At 54.0% G+C, this 20,100-nt stretch overlaps 1 protein-coding gene across 4 annotated transcripts; it reads left to right on the plus strand.

Annotated features, from left to right (window-relative positions):
- The first annotated feature begins 6,700 nt into the window (after positions 1–6,700).
- MFGE8 (milk fat globule EGF and factor V/VIII domain containing) lies at positions 6,701–18,183 on the plus strand. Of its 4 annotated transcripts, none has more exons than XM_030281199.3 (10): positions 6,701–6,940; positions 10,365–10,490; positions 10,755–10,880; positions 11,346–11,459; positions 11,841–12,022; positions 12,428–12,583; positions 13,475–13,619; positions 14,427–14,629; positions 16,361–16,516; positions 16,795–18,183. In XM_030281199.3, the coding sequence occupies exons 1-10, from the start codon at positions 6,868–6,870 to the stop codon at positions 16,936–16,938; spliced, it is 1,425 nt and encodes a 474-aa protein (XP_030137059.1). In that variant the 5' UTR covers positions 6,701–6,867; the 3' UTR covers positions 16,939–18,183. The 4 variants fall into 4 exon arrangements, with proteins under 4 accessions (XP_030137059.1, XP_030137062.1, XP_030137063.1 ...); XM_030281201.4 differs by having other exon boundaries at positions 6,739–6,940; positions 14,445–14,629; XM_030281202.4 differs by lacking the exon at positions 10,365–10,490 and having other exon boundaries at positions 6,737–6,940.
- Positions 18,184–20,100: the final 1,917 nt, after the last annotated feature.

Genomic DNA, 20,100 nt, shown 5'->3' on the forward strand with positions numbered 1-20,100 from the left:
TTTACTGCTGGGGCTCTCAGGGTAGCAGCCCATTGCCAGCTGGGGACATGTAGAGAGACTCAGCACTGGAGCTACAGCTGCTTAATTCTCCAAGAGCACTGGATGAATGCAGAATAGGTGGGATCTACTATTATTAACTGATCTGTGGGGCAGAACAAGGAAGTGAGGGGGAACAGTCAAATGTGAAAATGCCTGGGGGGCAATTGATGGCAGAAGGCAAATGGGTTCATGCTCTAATAAAGGCTCTGTTGGAGGCTGGACAAAGTAGTTGATGTGATGGGAGATCCCACTGAGAAGGAGGGGTGATTGCAGAGGACATATGGAATATGACTAACTGAATGCCTGTTGTAAAAACATGTTGGTATAAACCTCCTGGCAGGGAGGGAGAAACATTTGGAGTCTTTAAAAGGCTCACACAACTAAGTGCTAGGAAATGTTACTTGGAGGAAATTGGTGAAGCAGCTGGGGGAGATGGGTGGATACCCCTGCCCATCAGCCTACTCTTGTTTCTTCTAGGGAGTTTTTCACCACTCCAGACAGTGTGTATGGGAACTGCATGGAGACATCTGTGGATGTGCAGAGCTATCAGCTGGCTCCTTGCCTGGAAGTTGTTGTCGCTGCTGAGAAAGGAGGTAGCACAGCCCCAGGCAGAGTGCTCGGAGAGGACACAGCTGCTTGGCCATCCCGTGGCATGCTCCAGCCTCGTGTTCCCTGGGTGCGTGCTGCCCCTGGGACTGGCTACGTGCGCTTCTCCATGGCGGGGCTGGACGCCCTGACCGGGCAAGAGCCCGGTGAGACCGTGGCGATGGCTCTGACAGATGGGTTTCACTGAGGACACACATCTGCCTTGGAGCTTGATTTTATTTCCTTTTGAGAGAAGGAGGAGCCATGGGAGAGGAGTAACTGAGTGGCTGAGCCGGCTCTCCTGGACACAGAGTGCGGTGTCAAGGGAGCTCTTGCTGCGGTTTCCGCTGCGGCTCTGGAGGCTGCAGCCCAAGGGGCAGGAAGTGGTTGAGAAGGAGCTTCAACTGGTGTGCCAACAGTGCAGGATCAATCCCGGATGGGAGAGAGACAGAATCATAAGGGGAAGGCTCTGATGGGATGAGGGGGATCTTTGCCAGCACAGGAGCTCCTGCAGCAGCTCCAGCGGAAGGCACTGGTCACCAGGAACTTCCTTCCAGAGCAGAGGTCCTACAGGAGCCAACATCCTGCATCAGTGGTCACCAGCCTCTCCACCTAGGAGCACAAGTGGCTCCAGGTGGCCTCCGAGAGCTGCTTTGGCCTGGGGGAACCAAGGGAATAAGGAGCTGCTTTTGAGATGTGGTCACCCTGGATTCCCTCACAGGGTCAGGTGTGTGTGTGAGAGAGGAAGATGTGCAGGGACTGGTGCTTTCCTGCTACATCAGCCATGGTTGTGGTTACTGAAGTGTATTTTAGAAGGCCACAAATATGCTTCTCTCCAGGAAGAAGTGAATCCTAGAGCTGTGGCAGTTCTCCCCTTGTCTGCCAGGTTCTGGGGGATCAGAGCAAGTGGGAGGTATGGAGAGGGTGGGACGGGCAGAGTTCAAACCTTCTCATTATGCTTCGAGATACAGAGATCAAAAGACAACTTCACAAATTAATAAGGCCTCCACCTGGGCAGAGCCTCTCTCGGCATGGATGGGCGGGAGGGGAGCGTGCAGTAATGAGCAAACTGCCTCTTCTCCACCAGCAGGTAGGACAGGTTCTGGGCTCTTGAAAACAAACCCTGTGGTTTAGCTCGTTAGAGTTCATTAGTGTTGTTCCATATTCATACAGCATTAGTGCCATCAGGCCTGTGTTTAATCAGACTGTGAGCTCGCCTTAAGCCCTGCAGGCGTTGGAGGACCTTCCTTGAAGCATATGCCAGAAGCACATACACCAAATTGGTGACTTGAGTAAGGAAGGGTCTTGTGAGCGTGGTAACAGGGCGAGGATCAGAAACCTGCCACAGAAACCTGGGTTATCAGAGGGACCTGGATAATAAAGCTGTCAAGTACACAATTTAGTGCAGGAGCTTGCAAAGAGCTTCCTGAAAAAGAACAAAGAGCCATGGTTTATCTTCCTGTGGTATCTACTCGGTGCTCAGGCAGGGTTAGGCTGCTGGAAGCTTCTGATCCATCAGGGGTTTCAATTAAGCAGATGAAGCACCGTGGTGTACCACGGAGTGTGGGCTCCTGTTACAGGTGGATGCTCCCACCTAACAGGCTGCAGAGGGCAAGGCAGGTCTGGGCTGTGGAGTGTGCCCCATCTGTCCTGGGCTGTGCTCTGAGATGAGCACCACAGGGAGCCACCACCACCAAGGGCTTTAATCCTGGCCTGAGGTCAATGCTAATCCATCATAGTGAGGAGACAGGTATTTCCCAGGGTAATTCCTGCTGGGGCATTTACAAATGATCTTTAGAAGTGGTGCTGAGGAGGCCATGTGTGTAAGAGGCCAAGCCTGCATGTCTAGCTTTTGGATGAACAAAATAAAGGGAGATATGTCCTTTCCCTTGAGCCCTTGGTTTCCTACCTACCTGATGAAGATGATGGCAACACCTTTTCTGCTGGAGGTAAGCATGTATAAATCCTTAAAGACTGCAAAGGATTCAGAGAAGGGGGTTATATAAAGGTGCTTATATTAAGTACCTTACACAGACACACCAGCTCTAAGCTGGGTATAATCTTGTTTATTTAGGTTAGAGCAAAGGACTTGAAGTTAAACTGGCTGGAATCTCATCTGAGCTCCGACAAGATCAGCAGCGGGCAGCAGAGCAAAACCAGGGGACGGTGCTGCCCTTTGTCTTCTTCCTTTTAAATCGGAAAATTTCAGCTATCCAGAAGGGCTCTCAGTAGCCTTATGGAGCTTTCCATGCCCCAAGGATATTCAGTATCCAGGTTTTTTGATTAGTCCTGAAGTTCCAATTCCTAAGCATTAGCATCCCTAAGTGTACAGCTGCATTTAAAGAAACTATTACTCTTTTGGTGGAAAGGGCAGACAGTGAGGAAGACTTTTGTTTCTCAAGAAACTAAACAGAGAAGTCTGGCTACATGCAAGTGTTATAGGCAATAAAATTATAGAGCTGAATTAATAATAAAAAAATTGTTTTTTATTTCACGACTGAGATTCAGTCTCTGATAGCCACAATCAAAGGGACAGTGCCAAGCCCGGGCTCAGTGCTGGGTGAACACTGATCTGAGCTCTACAGCTTCAGATCCCCTCTGTTCACCAATGTTGTCTCTGTTGGGTTAGTTTTATACAGTTTTTTCTGCCTGGGGCAGAGGTTCTCCTATTCTTTTTGTTGCTTCACATATTCACGAGGTCTCCTTTTCTCAGTGCTGGGCTGGACAAAGATGTTTCTGAGAAGTGAAGACTGCTGATGTGGAGTTACCTGAACCTGGTACTGGGATGCAAGCTCCTGGCAACTCTGACTATCTTGATTTTAGATATTTCTTGAGTATTCATTGCTTGGGTGTCTCCTGGATTGTCCCAGGAAAGGGCCCATCTCCTCACAAAGCCACGTTTTTTTGTTTGTAAATCAGATCTCTCTCCCTGCTGCCATCTGTAGTTTCAGAATCTTTCCTTTTTATTTAAAACTTTAAGAATCTTTTGTGCAAACACAATTTATTTCCTTTATATTTTACATAAGCACGAATTATTCCATAACATATACTACACAAGGATTGTCCCAGCCAGTGGATATCTTCAGCAGCTGTTGGAAACCTAGTGCTGGTAGGCCAGCGGGCAGTGACGCTGGCTGGGGCTGCAGGAGGTTAGAGATGCTGGCACAAGCCCTTGGTTATCCTGTTAGAGGGATTAAGAGCAGACTGGGGCTTAATCCACTGCTGTGGTGCCACAGATCATTTCTCCTTCCCACTCGGAGTGGCTAACACGTGTGGCAGGATGGGAGATTTGATCCCATGTGGCAGGAAACTTTCCCAGGACCTGTGTTGTGGCCTGAACCACAACTTTGAACTCTTAAAAAGAGTCATGCCTGTGGAGGATGAGGGCTACCTTTGTCAGGGATCTTTCTGGGGCTCTCAAAACTTGGGTGAGAGAGGAAATCCATGTTGCAAAGAGTGTTGTGGGAGCATTTTGGGTGGGGAGTCCCTCTGGGGTATAACAGCTGACTTTCGAGATAGACCTAAGCTAGTGAACTCCTTTACAGAGAAGATAGTTGAAACAATAGGAGCTGCTACCCAAAAAAAGATCCATTCAAGGGCTGAGCTGGGGGTGGAGGGGCATCTTTGCTACCTGATTGTGGCGGGAGAAGTCCTGTGAGTTTCGGAGAGGGAGTGGAGGGAAGGAACATGAAACTATGCTGATACCAAAGCTGTCACTGCACATTCATCAACCATGATGATCAGCCTGGTCAATTTTATGGCTGATGGGGGCTTGGGCAAGGGATCACCTGTGCATTGTTCACCTCTCTTGTTCACAGGAAAACACCTTTGTATAAGCTGGAAAATAAATACGATTGCATCAGAGAAATGCATGGCCCCCATCTTCACCTATTTTCCTCTTTATCATCCCAGCTACCCAGGCTATCTGCTATCAGCACAGCTTGGAAAGGGTTACGCACAGCAGAATCTGGCAGATCTCCGCAGAAGAAACCAAACCCAGTGGTAAATACTGCAATAGCAAGGCCCTAAGTAGTCCCTGCAGAAGGGAGTGAAATTATGCCTGTCCTTCGACCTACCCAATTCTTTCAAGTAGAGCCATCCCTTGCAAAAACTTGGCGGCTGTAGGAGCCCGGGCGTGGTGTTTGCCCGTGGGAGCTCTCTCTGTTCCTCGTTTCTTCCCTGTCCTTGACAGGTTGCTCCTCTCTCTTCTCTGCTGCCCATGTCCAGAGCTTCCCTCTGCCCACTGGGACAACAGAAACACTTCCCAAGTGTAGTTTCTTGTGGGATGCCCCTCTCCATTGCATCATTCAAAGATCCACTGGAACTTGCAAGATGCACTGTCCCTGTGGAGAGTATTGCTCCATCTGGCCTCCACAACTCGCTTTTTAATATCCTTTCCCATGCACGCTCCTAGGACATTGGCATTCATGCCTCTGGGGACAGAAAGAAAACATTTTGCTTTCTGTTTTTAGAGAGGCTGATGCTTTTTCTGCAGCTCCCTCTGGGTCTTGCATTCTCTCTGAGGCTAATACAAGCAGTAGCCCCTCAAAAGGCCGAACAAACACCCTTGTCCTAGTTGCTTGTGCACAGCCCTGGGAATCTTGCCCTGCGCTCTCCTCCTCCTGACCTTGTTTTCCTCTGAACACCACAGCAGTAATTACCCTGAGGTTGAAGGGTTATTCGAAAGCAAATACTGTGTCTTGTGTGCTCCCTCCTTTCCAGCTGTTGTTTCTCCCTACACTGGAGTTAAACTCTACCTGGAGTTTTCTTTGTGTTGTTACTAATTTAGGGAAACACCAGCAGCGAGGGTGGTGGGTGTGGGTGGGAATACGTGTCCAGTTCCATGTGTTTCTCATTCTGTGTTGCCCTGAGAAGTCACCAGTGCAGTGGTGCGGCTGGACCTGCCACTGACTCTCTCCCTAGGGTGCTGCTCGTGCTCTGGGTGCTCTCATGGGCACTGGTTGAATGTGTCTGACAAAAGCATTAGCTGGACACTGGAGTGGAGATGGGAAGACTGGTCAAAGTGCATGGCATGCACTTTGGACTGCCCAGTTCACGGATGGCTGCGTGGCTGCATCGCCAAAGGCAGAAATGTAGCAACACTTGGGCAGAGTCAACACATAAATATGAGCAGCCCAAGTGTCTGAGGTGGGTTAGTTAATGCTGAAGTGGAGGGTTTTGCAAGAAGAGATAAGATCAGCTTCACGTTTAGGAGGAGGAGGGTTTGGAGTGGATTTCCATGACAGGGTCAAAGGATCCAGCATTCCTGTGCTGTGTAGTGCTCCTTTCCAAAGAATTTGCTGCTGATTATGGATTTAGCCTGAATATGCTTTAGCCTTCCAGGGCTAAATATGTTTTTGCCTTCCAGGCCAGAGCTCCCCACAGGGCACCAGTTCCTCTCAAGAGCGTGGCTGGGCTTTTCCAGGTCTTGGTGGCTAGGCACAGCTCAAAAAGGAGCTTGTTTGTGGCCAAACCAGTGGAGCTGTGGTGCAGTGCTTTGGGCAGAAAGCTGTTGTGTCACTCCCAATCCCTTTCACATATTTGCCGGATCTGGCTGCAAGCTCATTTTCTTGGTGCTAGTTAGGAGGAGCTTGGGAAAACCCCATGCCACTGGCGCGCTGGATGGCAAGGATTGCACAGGGCACTTGTGTTCACTGTCCATCAGAGGGGAAGCCGTCTCCAGCTTTCATCCCACCCAGGGAGAGAAAAATTGGGGTTTGTGCTGCAAAACAGTTCTTCCTTTGCCAAGTGCTGGCAGCGCCCAGTACATTCCGGTCCAACTCTGCACCCTCTGCCTGCCAGCCAGGGCCAGGAGCCATGGGCACCGCCAGGCTCGGGAAGTCCCTGCCGGCCACCCGAGGGCCAAGACCTGGCGTGGGGTGAGCCAGCGGTGCCCCACTGAAGCATCATCAGCGTGGCCGTGGTGGCTCCCGCTTCCAGAGACGCTTTCCCCGCCTCGCTGCCCGTACCCCCGCGCTGCCTCACCCGGGGCCGGTCCCGGCCCGGTCCCGCCCCGGGGGCGGGCGGCGGAGCACGTGGGGCCGCGCCGGGCCGGGCCGGGCTGAGTCATTGCCCGCCCCGAGCCCGCGGCGGAGCCGAGCCGAGCCGAGCCGAGCCGAGCCGAGCCGAGCGAGCCGAGCCGAGCCGAGCCGAGCCGAGCCGAGCCGAGCCCAGCCGAGCCCAGCCGAGCCGAGCGCAGCGCAGCGGCCCGGGGGGAGCGCACGGCGCGGCTCGGGACGCAGCATGACGGCGGCTCGGTTGTTCAGGGTGCTGCTCGCCGTGGCGGTGGCGTTCCCGCTGCTGCTGGTCGTGTCCGGTGAGTGCCGGGGAAGCGGGGAGCAGGAGAGCCGGCAGCCGGGATTCCGGGGTGCCGGGGAGCCAGCGCTCGGGGGTCCGGGTGCAGGGAAGCCTGGGTGGAGGTGGAATGCTGTGGATCCGAGCGGTAGGGATTTGGGGTGTCCGGTGCGCAGGGATTGCGGGGTGCAGCGCAGACCGAGGCGCGGGGCAGCCGGAGTGCGGAGTCTGGAGCGCGGGGTTGCCTGGTGTGCAGGGGATCCGCGGTGCAGCAGAGGGTGAGCTTCGGGAATCCCGAATACGGGGGAGCCCGGAATGCTGGGGATGTGGAGTGCAAGGGATCCGGGGTGCAGGGGCTGTCCGGGCTGTAGGGGATGTGTAGGGGTTGTCTGATACGCGGGAGAGCCCGAGATCGGGACGTGTAGCGAGAGGAGCTGGGGGTGCAGGTGACTGGGTGCGGGCTGCGGGACACGCAGTGCGAGTGGAGCCCGCAGCCCCAGGGCTGCTGCTGCCCGAATGGAGGATCCCTGTCCACGGCCCCGTCCCTTCTCCCGAGGCGGGAGTCTCTCAGCCGGGCTGTCCTGGGCTTTCAGGCTCAGATAACCCTGCTGGCAATGTAAACAGCGTCCCTGGGACCGCCTGGTACGCGCCCAGCTGGCCTGGCCAGGGCAGCCCCGGGGAGTATCAGCTTCATCATAGCCCCGTGGGGCGCGCCTGGGGCGCTCGGCTCCGAAAGGGATGGACGAGACCAGGGAAAAGGGAGCTAAGCCTAAGTGCAGCCTCCAGGTCAGGGACAAAGGGCAGCAGGAAGGGGTGAGGAAGGCCTTGTTTATGTTTGCTCTCCCTGGATGGCTGAGGTGCCCTTTTTGCCCTCCTGAGACCTGACTTCCCCCAGCCCCGCTGGGATGAGCTGTCCCAGTATTCGGAGGATGTTATTTTTGCCTCCCAGCCAGCCTGTGGGTTCGTATAAGCAAACATTTCCAAATGCAGTGGTTGATCTTTGTTGCCTTGGTTCCTGAGTGTTCAGCCTGTGACAGCTCTGTCCTTGACTGGAGAAAAATGTGTATGTGGAGGATGGAGATGCTGAACAGCTCTGAAACGAGGCCTGAAACAGTCCAGAAACAGGAGCATCTAAAACTGCTTCCTGCAGTGGAAAAAGTGACCTGTGTGCCTCACTGCTAGGCAGGGGCCTGGTTACCAACACCCACCATGTAAAGGATTATTCCTGGGAGGGGATAAAAGGGAGTCCACTTACTTGCAATAACTGAAGTATAAAACTTGGACCACTCCTGTCCCAACACTGGGAGGAGACCTTGCTGCTTTGCTGCCATGTCACACCCCAGATACTCCTGTGCTGGGGGCAGCACTGATGCTGGGGAGCATCTGTTCCTTGACCCTCTGTGCCTGAGGAATCAACCATCTCCCACTGTTGAACAGAAGTAGCTTGGTCTGTGCAGCTTTGACTGGCTGCTGGGAGAGATCTGTGGGATGGGGGTGGATGGATGTGCCCAAGACCTGCGGAGGGGTGGAGGGGCATGGAGCAAAGGCATCCCCACTTATCAGCAAGAGCCCTCTCCTCCCATGCTGCAGCTCATGGCAGCGCATTGATGGAGCATGAGGTCATGCAGAACAGGCTGGGCAGCACAGGCAGTGAATTGAACTGGTGCCCAAGTTTTTCTGCCTCCTGAGGCTGGGCTAAGGGAGCTACAGCATCCTTATGGAAACCTCCACCTGATGCTGGCCTGCCTGCCACCAGCGTGTACCCTACACATGTGGAGTGTCAGGAAGAGAAGGATTAACTCAAAGGAGTCCTGCTATTAAAGGACTAATGAGTAGGAGCTCACTGAGTAGTAGCTTAGGCAAATGAGAGCTGCGTTGTTGTTTGGTGTTGTCTGGGCAGTGAGCCCACAGGTCATCAACTTCCACCTTCTCCAGGTCATGCAGGTAGTGAAGGGTTATTCCTAGGTCTCCACGTGGGTTCAGCCCTTGTTCTGACTCCTGCAGCATAGCAGAGAAATGCCTGGCATCAAGGGATGTGCTGTCCTGTTTGACAAGGAGTTACTGATGCTTTCAACCAGTCCTGTAGAAATCTGGTCTACGTTTATGGAATGTTGCTGCCTTGCAGCTTTTAGGCAGAATAAATTGAGGGTGGGAGGAATTTCAGCCCAGCTCTTGCAATCTGATTCAGTCCTGCAATGGAGCTTAGAAGGTTGGAGGGTGCAGTGGGTTGACATCATTCACTTCCCTCCTCAACAGGACAGGGTGGGGAAAAGAAAAGATCCAGAGTGGGTCTTGCCCCTGGGCTGCAGTTATTCATTAACTGCTCTGGTGTTGGTACTTTCCATGAGGAAGAGACTGCTCCAGCCTGGGGTCATCTGTGGGCTGCAGTGTGGATATCTGCTCCCCTGTGGTGGTCCACAGGCTTCAGGGAGACAGATCTTCGCCATGGGCTGCAGTAGAATCCCTGTTCCTGCACCTGGATCATTTCCTTTCCCTCCTTGTTCTCTGCCGGGGGTTTTTGCAGGGCTGTCTCTCTCACATTTTTCTCACTCCTCTTCTACAGCTGCTGCACAGTTTTTTATTTTATCTTGGATATATTATCGCAGAAGCCGTGCTGGTGATGGGCACCATCTTTGAGCAGCAGAGGGTTTGTTTTGGCATTGGCTGGGACTGGCTGTCTCCAGCATGGGAGCAGCTCCTGTTGTCTTCTTGCTGAGCCCCCTTTGCAGCCCCCTGCCACCAGCACCTTGCCACATAAACCCTACACCGTGGCAGGTGCTGGAGATGGATGCACAGGCAGGGAAAATGGTGCAGCCCCAGCAGCTCCCTGGGGGAACCTGCCTGTGAGCCAGGGCTGCCCTGTGGGAGCTGCTTGGAGAATGATGGAGGGCTGGCAGGCGTCCTGCAGAGATGGACCTTGTGCTTCCTCCCTGCCTGACTCCAGCATCTGGGAACTGAGGAATGCGAGCTCCCCCTACAATGATTTTTTTTTTTGGTGTTCTTACAAGTACAAACTTACATTAGCAAAACCCAGCAACAGCACCAGCCCCATCCCCTTGAATCATTCTGTCCTTCTCGTGCCTCACTGAGCCCCAGCCTGGCCACTCACATTTCCCAGCCAAGTGGCAAAAACATTTAATGCACCAAAACCTGGGTTTCCCCTGTCTTCACTTTGTCATATAGCATCTGTTCAATCTTTTTTTTAATGTGGCAGCACAAAGCAGGTCCTTGCTACTGGTTATGCTCCCAGTCTCAGCCACTGCTTTGGAATGCCAGCAGCCCTGTGCAAGGTCCAGCAGCCTGTCCCTGCCAGGTGCTTCCTTCCCTGTGGGATTTGCAGCAGACCAGTTCCTGCTGTTGGGCTGGGATGCTTTGTGTGCATGGGGCTCTGGTGGATTGGTGCCTTAGGGTGACACCCTTGCAGTGACACCTGGCTTTACTTCCAGGTGACTTCTGCGACGTGAACCACTGTCAGAATGGGGGCACCTGCCTGACTGGGATTAATGAGGCCCCTTTCTTCTGCATCTGCCCTGAGGGCTATGTTGGGATTGACTGCAATGAGACAGAGAAAGGTGAGGAGGTGACCCTTTCCCAGGTGCTCCATGTCAGACAGGAGCCTTGCTAATAGTTAGTGTGTCCTTGTCCTGGCCCTGCACCACTGGCCCTGGGGTTCAGCCCTTCTGATGGCTGATGGACACATAGAGCACAGATCTGAGTAGGGCTATGGTGACGGGATGCACTTGGGGGTAATGCAACATCTGTGGGGAGTGGAAGCCCACTGGATGCTTTTATTTTCCACCTGTGCCTATATTACTGTTGTTTTTCCCCTTCCTCAGGGCCCTGCCACCCCAATCCTTGCCACAACAATGGTGAGTGCCAGCTGGTCCCAAACCGGGGCGACGTCTTCACTGACTACATCTGCAAGTGCCCTGCGGGGTACGATGGGGTGCACTGCCAGAACAGTGAGTACAGGAGGGGCAGCAGGGGAAGCTGTTCCACTGAGAGCTTGGGGACCCCTCGGGTGACAGCGAGGGGGTGTGAGCAGCTGTGACTGTGTGGGGCACAAGGCTGTTTTGGAGCTTGCAGGGTGGAGGGAGGGACCATGGTGTGGGCACAGGTTATGTCTCAGCCTTGCTCTGCATCTCTGGAGGGACTTGGTGCCTCAGGGCTCAGCCTGTTCCATGAATGTTCCTAGCCTTGATGTGACTGTGTGTCCTGGTGCACCTGCCTGGCTGCACTCAGTGGGGACACAGCATAGACGGGTCCTTGGGTTAGAGCTTCAACCTGTGCCACCCTCTCTTCAAGGTTCCTGCCATGGCCCCTGTTCAGGGGATGCCTCCCCCTCTTCTTGCTGTGCTGAAGGAGGGGTCTCCTCTCCAGGACTGGTTTTGGGATTTCCTCCTGAGCTCCTCCTCTCTCTCTCCTAGACAAGAATGAGTGCTCCTCCCAGCCTTGCAAAAATGGAGGCACCTGCCTGGACCTGGATGGTGACTACACCTGCAAGTGTCCTTCTCCATTTTTGGGGAAGACCTGCCATGCCCGTAAGTCTTTGGCACCAACTGTACTGAATTCCCTTTCCCTCCTATTCCCTACTGTCTGTCCCTCATTGCCAGGAGGGATTTCACCAGCTGGTTTAGGGGATCTGGAGGGCAGCTGTGGCTACCCTTGGTGCCAGCAGGACTGGTCCTAATGGAGGGAGCATCCTCAAGAAGGGGCTTTCTCCTCTCTGGAGTGCCCCAGGAAGGTCCTTTCTCCTCCAGACCTCTGTGCTGTGAGGGGGGCTGATGGATGGTGTGGTTTTGGCTGAGGGATGAGGAGGAGAGGCCTCCCTCTCCTGTTCTGCCCCCAGACAAGAAACAAATGACCTGTTCTGCTCCCTCGTTACTGTCTCTCTTTGATCCTGATGTCCCCTCTGCCCCCAGGCTGTGCTGTTCTCCTGGGCATGGAAGGAAGAGCCATCTCTGACGCCCAGCTCTCAGCATCCTCTGTCTATTATGGCTTCCTTGGCCTCCAGCGCTGGGGGCCAGAGCTTGCCCGCCTCAACAACCACGGCATCGTCAATGCCTGGACCTCCAGCAACTATGATAAGAACCCCTGGATCCAGGTACCTGTGGCAGGACTGGAATGCCAGCACAGAGAGCAGCCCCAGCAGCCATGGCTGGTCTTGCAGTGCTGCTCTCACGGGATTTCACTGTTCCTGGTGGCAAGTGTGGGGCTAAACTGTTGCATCAAGCTGCCACCCAGGGGTATCTTGGGATGTGCCTGGAGGAGGCAAGTCCATTGGAGGAAGGTGGGACATGGGTTGATGGTCCCCCCTTGCTCTGCCCACCTTGGGATGCAAGGCTGGAGGGATGGACTGCTTCCTCCCCAAGGGAGCTCCAGTGCCATGGGCAGCCCCTTCCCTTGTCCCAGTGCCCACCCTCCCACCCAGACTTGGTGGTCCTGGTGGGTGCAAGGGCTGTGTACCCATCCTCACTGCACCCCACTCATCCTCTTCTCCCCTCCACAGGCCAACCTGCTGCGGAAGATGCGGCTGAGCGGGATCATCACGCAGGGCGCGCGCCGTGTGGGACAGCAGGAGTTTGTCCGCGCCTACAAAGTCGCCTACAGCCTGGATGGGCGGGAATTCACCTTCTTCAAGGATGAGAAGAAGGATGTAGACAAGGTGGGCTGTGATGCTCTGTATGGGGGATGTCCCAGCTCCCCCCATCCAGCGGTGCTGTGGGTGCTGAAGTGGCTGTGAGCTGCATCCCTGTGTGTGGGAAAGTGTTTTTGACCTGGGGCAAAGCTGCGTTGGGAACCGATGGGAACTCTCCTGGCAGTGAGATGGCACAGGCGGTTCCAATGCCAAGCAATGCTCCCTGCTTCTGTTTAATTGACCATAATAAGCATAACCAAAGAAGCAGCACTGCCTGATTTAGGTCATTCAGATAGTATCTTTACCACTGACACCCTGTGGGAACTGGGCTTGGTCTGGGAGTACTACTGAGATGTTTGGGTAGCTTGTATTATGTGTTGTATCTGCAACAAGCACCAGCTGACAGAGTGTCTCTCAAAGTGACTTACAGATTGCCATGCTCTCCACTTGCAGTACTTTATGGCAAGTGTCTCCTGCTGGCTTTCTGAGCATCCAGGGAATGGTTGGGAGTATCTGCTTTGCTTTAAAAAAAATTAGAAAAATTCCCCTTGTTTCTGCAGCAGTGGAAAAAGTGCATGAAAGGCAATTTGATTCTATATATTATGTTAAAAACAAAAAATTGAGCCACCTCTGTGCTTGTCATGATTTGAGGAGCTTTGTAGAAGTGGTAGTGGGTGTTGCTGCTTGTGTGGCTCTGTGGGGGTGAGGATGAAGCAGGGAATGTTGCAAAGCTCTGTTGAGAGTGTTGGAGCTCCTCCAAGGTCCTGCACTGTTCCAGGGCACAAAAACAGAGCCCAGCTTCCCCCTCTGTGCTCTTTTGCCATTGGCAGTGTCGAGATCTCTCTGTCTGCTGTGCAAGGGATTTGCTGCAGGAGACTGTGGGAGAGCTGGGGCACTGAGGCCTGGTCACTGTTACAGGTTTTTGAGGGGAACATGGACTATGGCACCATGCAGACCAACATGTTCAACCCTCCCATCACGGCCCAGTTCATCCGCATCTACCCCGTGATGTGCCGCCGCGCCTGCACGCTGCGCTTCGAGCTCATCGGCTGCGAGATGAACGGTAAATGCCGGCGCTGTCCCCTCCCGGGGCTGCAGGGCAGGGCTGACATGGGCAGGGCATCACCCCTTGGCCTGCTTCTGATCCCTCGGAACAAGGGATTTGGTGGTGCTTGTTTTGCTCACGGTGATTCCTGGGAATACCCCGGAGTGCGTTTGGGAATCACAAGCTGTTAATCCCATCGGCTCAGCTGCATTCTCACGCTGCTAACACCTTCCCAAGCCAGGGGTTTTTACTGTGCCCCCTCCCCGTCTGAGCTGTGAACCCACTGCTCTTTCCTGCTGGAGAGCTTGAAAAGCAGCAGAGGATCAAAGTCCTCTGGGAAATGTAAAGGATCATCAGTCTGAGCCCTTTCCCTGTGCCTCCTGCATTCCTGCCCTGCAGCACATGCCTGGGAACTGAGTGGACTCGTGTGTCAGTGTGGGAGTGGGGTGTTGTGGGGGCTTGGGTCCTGTCCTGCTGCTGAATGGCTGTGGTGCCATCCGTGCTTTTGGCTGGGGATATCTTTGCGTTGCTCTTTCCTTCTCTGCTTCCTGCCAAAGCTTTCTGTATTCCAGGGCTGGGCTGTGGGGACATCTACTCATCCCTGCAGCAGGAGGCACTGTGAGCCAGGGAATAGCTGGGAGCTAAAAATCCCGGGAAAAGACAGCTCTGCGCATCTGCTGAGCATTTCCCTGCCTGGCTCTGGTGCCGCTCTGGGCAGTGGAATGAGAATGTGGGGATGGCTTCTGACAGGTCTGTGGGGTTTTGCTTGCAGCGGTGCTGCTGTCTCTTTCCTTTTCACTGCCTGTGTAAACTGTTGTGTTACAGTGTATTTCAACACGGCAGGTTGCTCGGAGCCTCTGGGCATGAAATCCCACCTCATCTCCGACCAGCAGATCACAGCCTCCAGTGTCTTCAAAACCTGGGGCATCGATGCCTTTACCTGGCACCCTCATTACGCTCGCTTGGACATGACGGGCAAAACCAACGCCTGGACAGCCCTGAACAACGACCAGTCCGAGTGGCTGCAGGTGGGTCTCTGCTCTCTGTAACCTCATGAATCCTTAAAACCAAAAATCACGGACAAAGACTCTTTAACTAGCCAAAGTTAGAAAGTGGTATGTTTATTACCCCGGCGGGCGGCACTGTGGGGATTGTCCCTGAAATGTGTGACTGCACTGCAGAAGGATTTTTGTCTTCTATTTATTTCCCAAAGTAATACATATGCATAACCCCAGCACCTCCCATCCCCGCTTTGTATTTAAATGAGGTTATTAGTCCTTCACATGTGTGCAATTCTCCTCTTTAATTGGGTCGGTGGTCTCAAATTCAGTATGTTCCTATAATGGCTTACTTGCTCCACTTCCTTCTACAAATGAGCTCATAATATAACAATTAGTTTTAACTTAAGCATCTAATAATCATTAACCTATTGTTGGTATATCTAGCTTCAATATGAATTAGTTCTAACGCTCAGCTTAAATCTTAACCCCTTAAAATCGTGATTCACTCATGTTTCCTCACCAGGTCCTCCAGCTGTGCTATCTCCTTTTTCAGGGTAGCTGGAACAGCTGGGTTGGTGTGACCAGAGCCTTGTTGTGGGTCACAAAGTCCAGCAATGAGCAGGGATCACAGGGGCAGGTCAGGATGGGACCACAGCCACCGGTTTTAACAGCAGTCCTGGAGATCTGGGTCAGAGTCAGTGCTCATAGGCACAAAGTGGTGCCATATCTGCACCTTCTTGTGGGGTGCATCAAGCCTGCAGCACCCCAGTTCTGTCTCACCCTCTAAGGAAATGTCATCTCATCCTGGAGTGACTGTCCCAACACCCTCTGGCTGCCCAGAACACCATGTTTCTGTTTTGCAGGAAAAAAATCAGGCTTGCTTTTCTCTTCCCAGCCTGGAATAGAAACAAATAGTTTTGAAATTTCCTTCTCAGTTTCCTTTGCTCCCCTGTTTTTGTACTTTTCACATGATTCCATGACATAATAGGACAAAGCAGTTTAGATATTTGTCCCGCTTTTTATTTGGGAAATGATTAAAAGCAGCTGTCTCACAACTCTAAATAAACCAGCTTATCGAGGCATTGGCTGATGACGGGGTCAGGATGACACGCTGAGTTGGGCTGTTGCACCACAGGCTGCCTGTTTGTGTATGTGTGTATAGATTTACATGTACACTCAGGATTTATGTGTATTGTATAGCTGGAATTGCCCTCTATGAGCATGAAAACAGAACTAAATTAATGAGGCTTTCAGCTCCTTTGGTGGTTTACCCTGTAACGTGCCAGCAGCAGTAAACACAGTGTGGCAGAGTAAAGAGAATAGAAAGCATCTCACTTAGAACCCAAATGTCAGATTGTGTTGAACTGCATATTTTCTCAGCCAGAATTACTTTCCAGTGAAAACGCATTTCCTCCATGAATCCTGTATTTTTTTTTTTTGAGTTGAGATTTTTTGCTGTCCTTTCCACACTGGTGCTTCCAGGAAAAATTGTGGAGGTGGCAGGGGTGGGCAAGGGAGCTGAGATGGGTTTGTACCCACTTTTGGTTGCTTTGAGGGATGCTATGAGTGTTGAAGGATCAAATATTTCACAGTTGTGTTTTATGATTTGTCGGGCATTGTCATGGGGGTCAAGTGGTGTTTTCTCCATTCTTGACCCCCGAGGGCCAGCGCTATCTGGCTGCCTCTGGAGCATGAAGGGTGCTGTAGGGTGGGAGCACTGCTCCTGCAAGGAGCTGTGACGAGCCTTGTCTCTGCCAGATTGACCTCCGGGACCAGAAGAAGGTGACAGGCATCATCACACAAGGAGCCCGCGACTTTGGGCACATCCAGTACGTGGCAGCTTACAAGGTGGCCTACAGTGACAACGGCACGTCCTGGACCCTGTACCGGGATGCTCAGACAAACAGCACCAAGGTGGGTGTGGGGAGGGCAAGGCAATTTCCCAGGGCTCAGGAATGCCGTGGTGGGGAGGGATGAGTGGGGGGGCTGAGTCACAGAACCACAAAAATATGCTGAGTTGGTAGGTACCCACAAGGGTCATTGAGTCCAACTCCTGGCCCTGCACAGGGCACCCCAAGAGTCACACCATGTGCCTGAGAGCGTTGTCCAAAGGCTTCTTGAACTCTGTCAGTCTGTGCTGTGGCCTCTGCCCTGGGGTCCTGGCAGCACTGATACCCAGCTTTCTCCTCTAGATCTTCCATGGCAACAATGACAACTACTCACACAAGAAGAACGTGTTTGATGTGCCCTTCTATGCCCGCTACGTCCGCATCCTGCCCGTGGCCTGGAACAACCGCATCACCCTGCGCGTGGAGCTGCTGGGCTGCGATGAGTAGCACGGGGGAGAAGGACGGGGCTGCTCTTCCCCGCTGCCCAGCCTGCACCCTGCCTGCCCCTGCCCACTCCTGCTCTGACCTCACACCCCCCTCTCCGTGTCCCCACACTCAGGAGGTGGCCAAGAGGGCTCCCCTGCCCCGCGTTGGTGCTGGGGCTGCAGCACTGCACTTTACGGGGCCCGTGCAGGTGGGATGTGGGGACGGCTCCCGCCCTCTTGCTGCTCCAGCCAGGGCTGAGACCCCCTCCTGCAACTGGGGCTTTCTTGGGGACACCATCCTGCAAATGAGGCCTTGCTGGGGGACCCTGTCCTGCAACCCGGGCTTGGCTTTCTCTTCTCAGCTAAGCCTGGGGACAAATTTTCTCCTTCTTGCTTCTGCTTCCAGCAGAGAGGCTGCAGCCAGTGGCAGTCCCTTGCCTGAACTGTGTCTTGGGTCTCAGCTGTTTTCAGGGTCTTAGGGCAGGCTCCCCTGGCTTACAGCCTCCAATGTCCCTCCTGCTCCCTGTTTGTCTGCAAGCAGGGGCTGTGAAAATCCTCTGAAAAACCTCAGCTGTTGTCTCCTGCCCATTTTGCCAGGCCCTGAGTCTCCTTGCCTGCAATGTCAGCACCACATAGTGCGAGTGGAGTGATGAGACAGCTCCTGTCAAGAGGCACCAGATCCCCACTGATGGCTTTGCCTGGCAGGCACCACAGCGGGCATTTTGGCAGGCACTGCCCATTCCCTTTTCTGGGATGCCAGCTCCAGCAGCCTCCCGAGTCTCAGCATTGCCATCATCCCCAGATTATTGCAGATTGGCATGCTTGGCCATCCCTTATCCTCAGAGCCCAGTGGTGACCGGGGGGACTACGATCTGGTGGTGGGGACAGTTGGTTTGTAGCCAGAAGGATGTGAAGAAAAGATGGGAAAGGTGGTAATTAAACCATCCAAATGCAGTGGGCAGAGAGCCGTGCCATGACCCTTTTTGTAACCTGTTTTTTTTCCCTGTACATGGGGTGGAGGGGAGCCACTTGCAATGCTCGAGCCCTCAGGATTAGCAGTAGGAGATGAGTGAGTCCCAGGTGGGAGCACAGGCAGGCTGTCCTGGGCTGGTAGCATTGCTTCCCCTGCCTGCTGGGATGTGAAGCAGCTGTGGGGCTGGGCTGGCAGTGGGTTTGCTTTGGCAAGGACTGAGGGAGCCTGAGTGGGATGGCAGTGATGGCCCCACTCTGGGGTGTCTCTGACAGTATTAAAACCAGCTGAAACTTTTGGGGGTGTTGACTTGTCTGCTCTGTGCCTCCCCAAAGGCCATCTCCCAAAGCCTGGCTGGTCTGGTGATCCCCCAGGATTCCCTCTGAGCCCCTCAACTCTTCCACCCTATGGGGTGGCCAGCTGCTGTGCTGGCCCTGCACCTCTCCTACCTTCACAGACCCTCCTAGCTCCCTTCCCTGTCTGAAAAACAGGGTATTTCAGGGCTTTGTGTGCATCTTTCCCACTGTCTCCACCCTGTCGCAGCTGCTGGAGACTGCTCACAGCTGGCCAGGCGTGGCGGGATGGGACTTGGGGAGGGGAAGCCTCTATCAGCACCCCACACCCTGTGTCTCCTCCTTTGGCTTTGATCCTGGAGCAAATCCCTCAGCTTGGAGCTGGACGGGCTCTTACACCCAAGCACGCTCCCAGGGCTGGAGGGAGCTGTGAATTTTGCAAGGGCTGCCTGTGGGGATGTTCCCAGCAGAGTCCTCTTGGGAGGGCTGGGGCATGGGTGCTGCTGGAGCAGGATCTGCCTGCACTGAGGATGTGATCCCATGGAGGGAGGAGGCATTGTGGTGAACAGGACAGGGGAGTTTTGCTCTTGTCCAGAATTTGCCACACTGGGCAGGGGCCCCTGAAGTTGGCATGAGTAGCCAAGTGTCACCTATGTCTTACCACAGCTCTCTGGCCCTGCAGTTCTGGACAATCTTCCTGCACCTCCCTGTGGCCAGCAGTGCCCTGCCCAGCCAGGCATCTCCTCCTTGGGCCATGCCTATGGGAGGTGGACTCCTGCCTTGCCCTGGGAATGGAGTGCCAGCTGTGGGCATCAGAGGAGCTGCTTGCAAAGACTGGGCTGAATTCATTGTGGCTGTGGCTGCAGCACTTGGTGACAAATAGCAGCCACAGATAGAGCCCGGGACAGGGGGGACAGTCTGCCCAGTTCACCTCCAGACATGCCACCCTTATCATCGGGAAGCTGAGGCAGAGATAAGAGCAGTTTGCTTCGAGTCCAGCCAAGCCAGCCATGAGCCAGGGGTTTGGCAGAGGCTCCATGAGGAGGGTGACAGGAGCAGATGCTGCACATCAGAGCGGGGTGTGCATCCTCAGCCCCCGGCTGCTGCTTCCCCCTGCCTATTGCTACCCCCCAAGCCAGCCCCTCTGACAGATTCTGAGCCCCTTCCCAGCCTTGTGGCATTTCCTTCATCCCCCAGAGCCCCAGGATGGGGGGACTGGAAGAGCCAGAGTGCCCTCCCCACCACGCACAGCCCCTCACGACTTGTCCCTATCCCTCGGATGCTCTTCCCGGACGTGGCTGGGTTGTTGGGACAGCAGGAATGCCGGGATGGCCGGCACGCTGTGGCACCCTGCTGACTGCTGCCAGCTGCTGGGAGCTGGTTCCTCAGGAAGCAGCCGTCAGGGAGAGCATCCTCTCACCACCACCCGGAAAGCCCAGCACAGATCACAAGCTCTCCCATCCCACCAGGAATGTGAGTGTTCCTGCTGGAATCATCCTGTGCAAGCAAATCTCTGGTGAGGCCACAGCAGAGCTGTCAGGCGCTGGCTTTGAGGTGGGGAAGATGAGGATGACACGTTTATGGCTCCCATTCACCAAATGCTCAGCCAGCCCTAGACACGTGCCCTAAACATGAGCCTCCCTGACCCTGCACAGCTTTGCTCAACCTGAAACCTGTGGTCACACCCAGGGTACATCTCTGGGAATAGAAAACAAAAAGACAGTGAGAAGTGGGAAGGAATGAAGGAGATCCCATCTTCCTCAAGGACTGCTGGTGGCCAAATCCTTCCTCATGCCTCTGCTCCCTAGGAGGAGATGGAGAAATCATTGGCCACGTCCAGACAAGAGTCGCCTAAGGTGTGGCAGGAGCTGTTTCTGAAAAGAGGTGCCAGGAGGCATCCCTGTCCCCTTCCCTGCTGCTG

Source organism: Taeniopygia guttata, chromosome 10, assembly GCF_048771995.1.
Source record: "Taeniopygia guttata chromosome 10, bTaeGut7.mat, whole genome shotgun sequence".
In the NCBI taxonomy this organism is placed as follows: Eukaryota; Metazoa; Chordata; class Aves; order Passeriformes; family Estrildidae; genus Taeniopygia; species Taeniopygia guttata.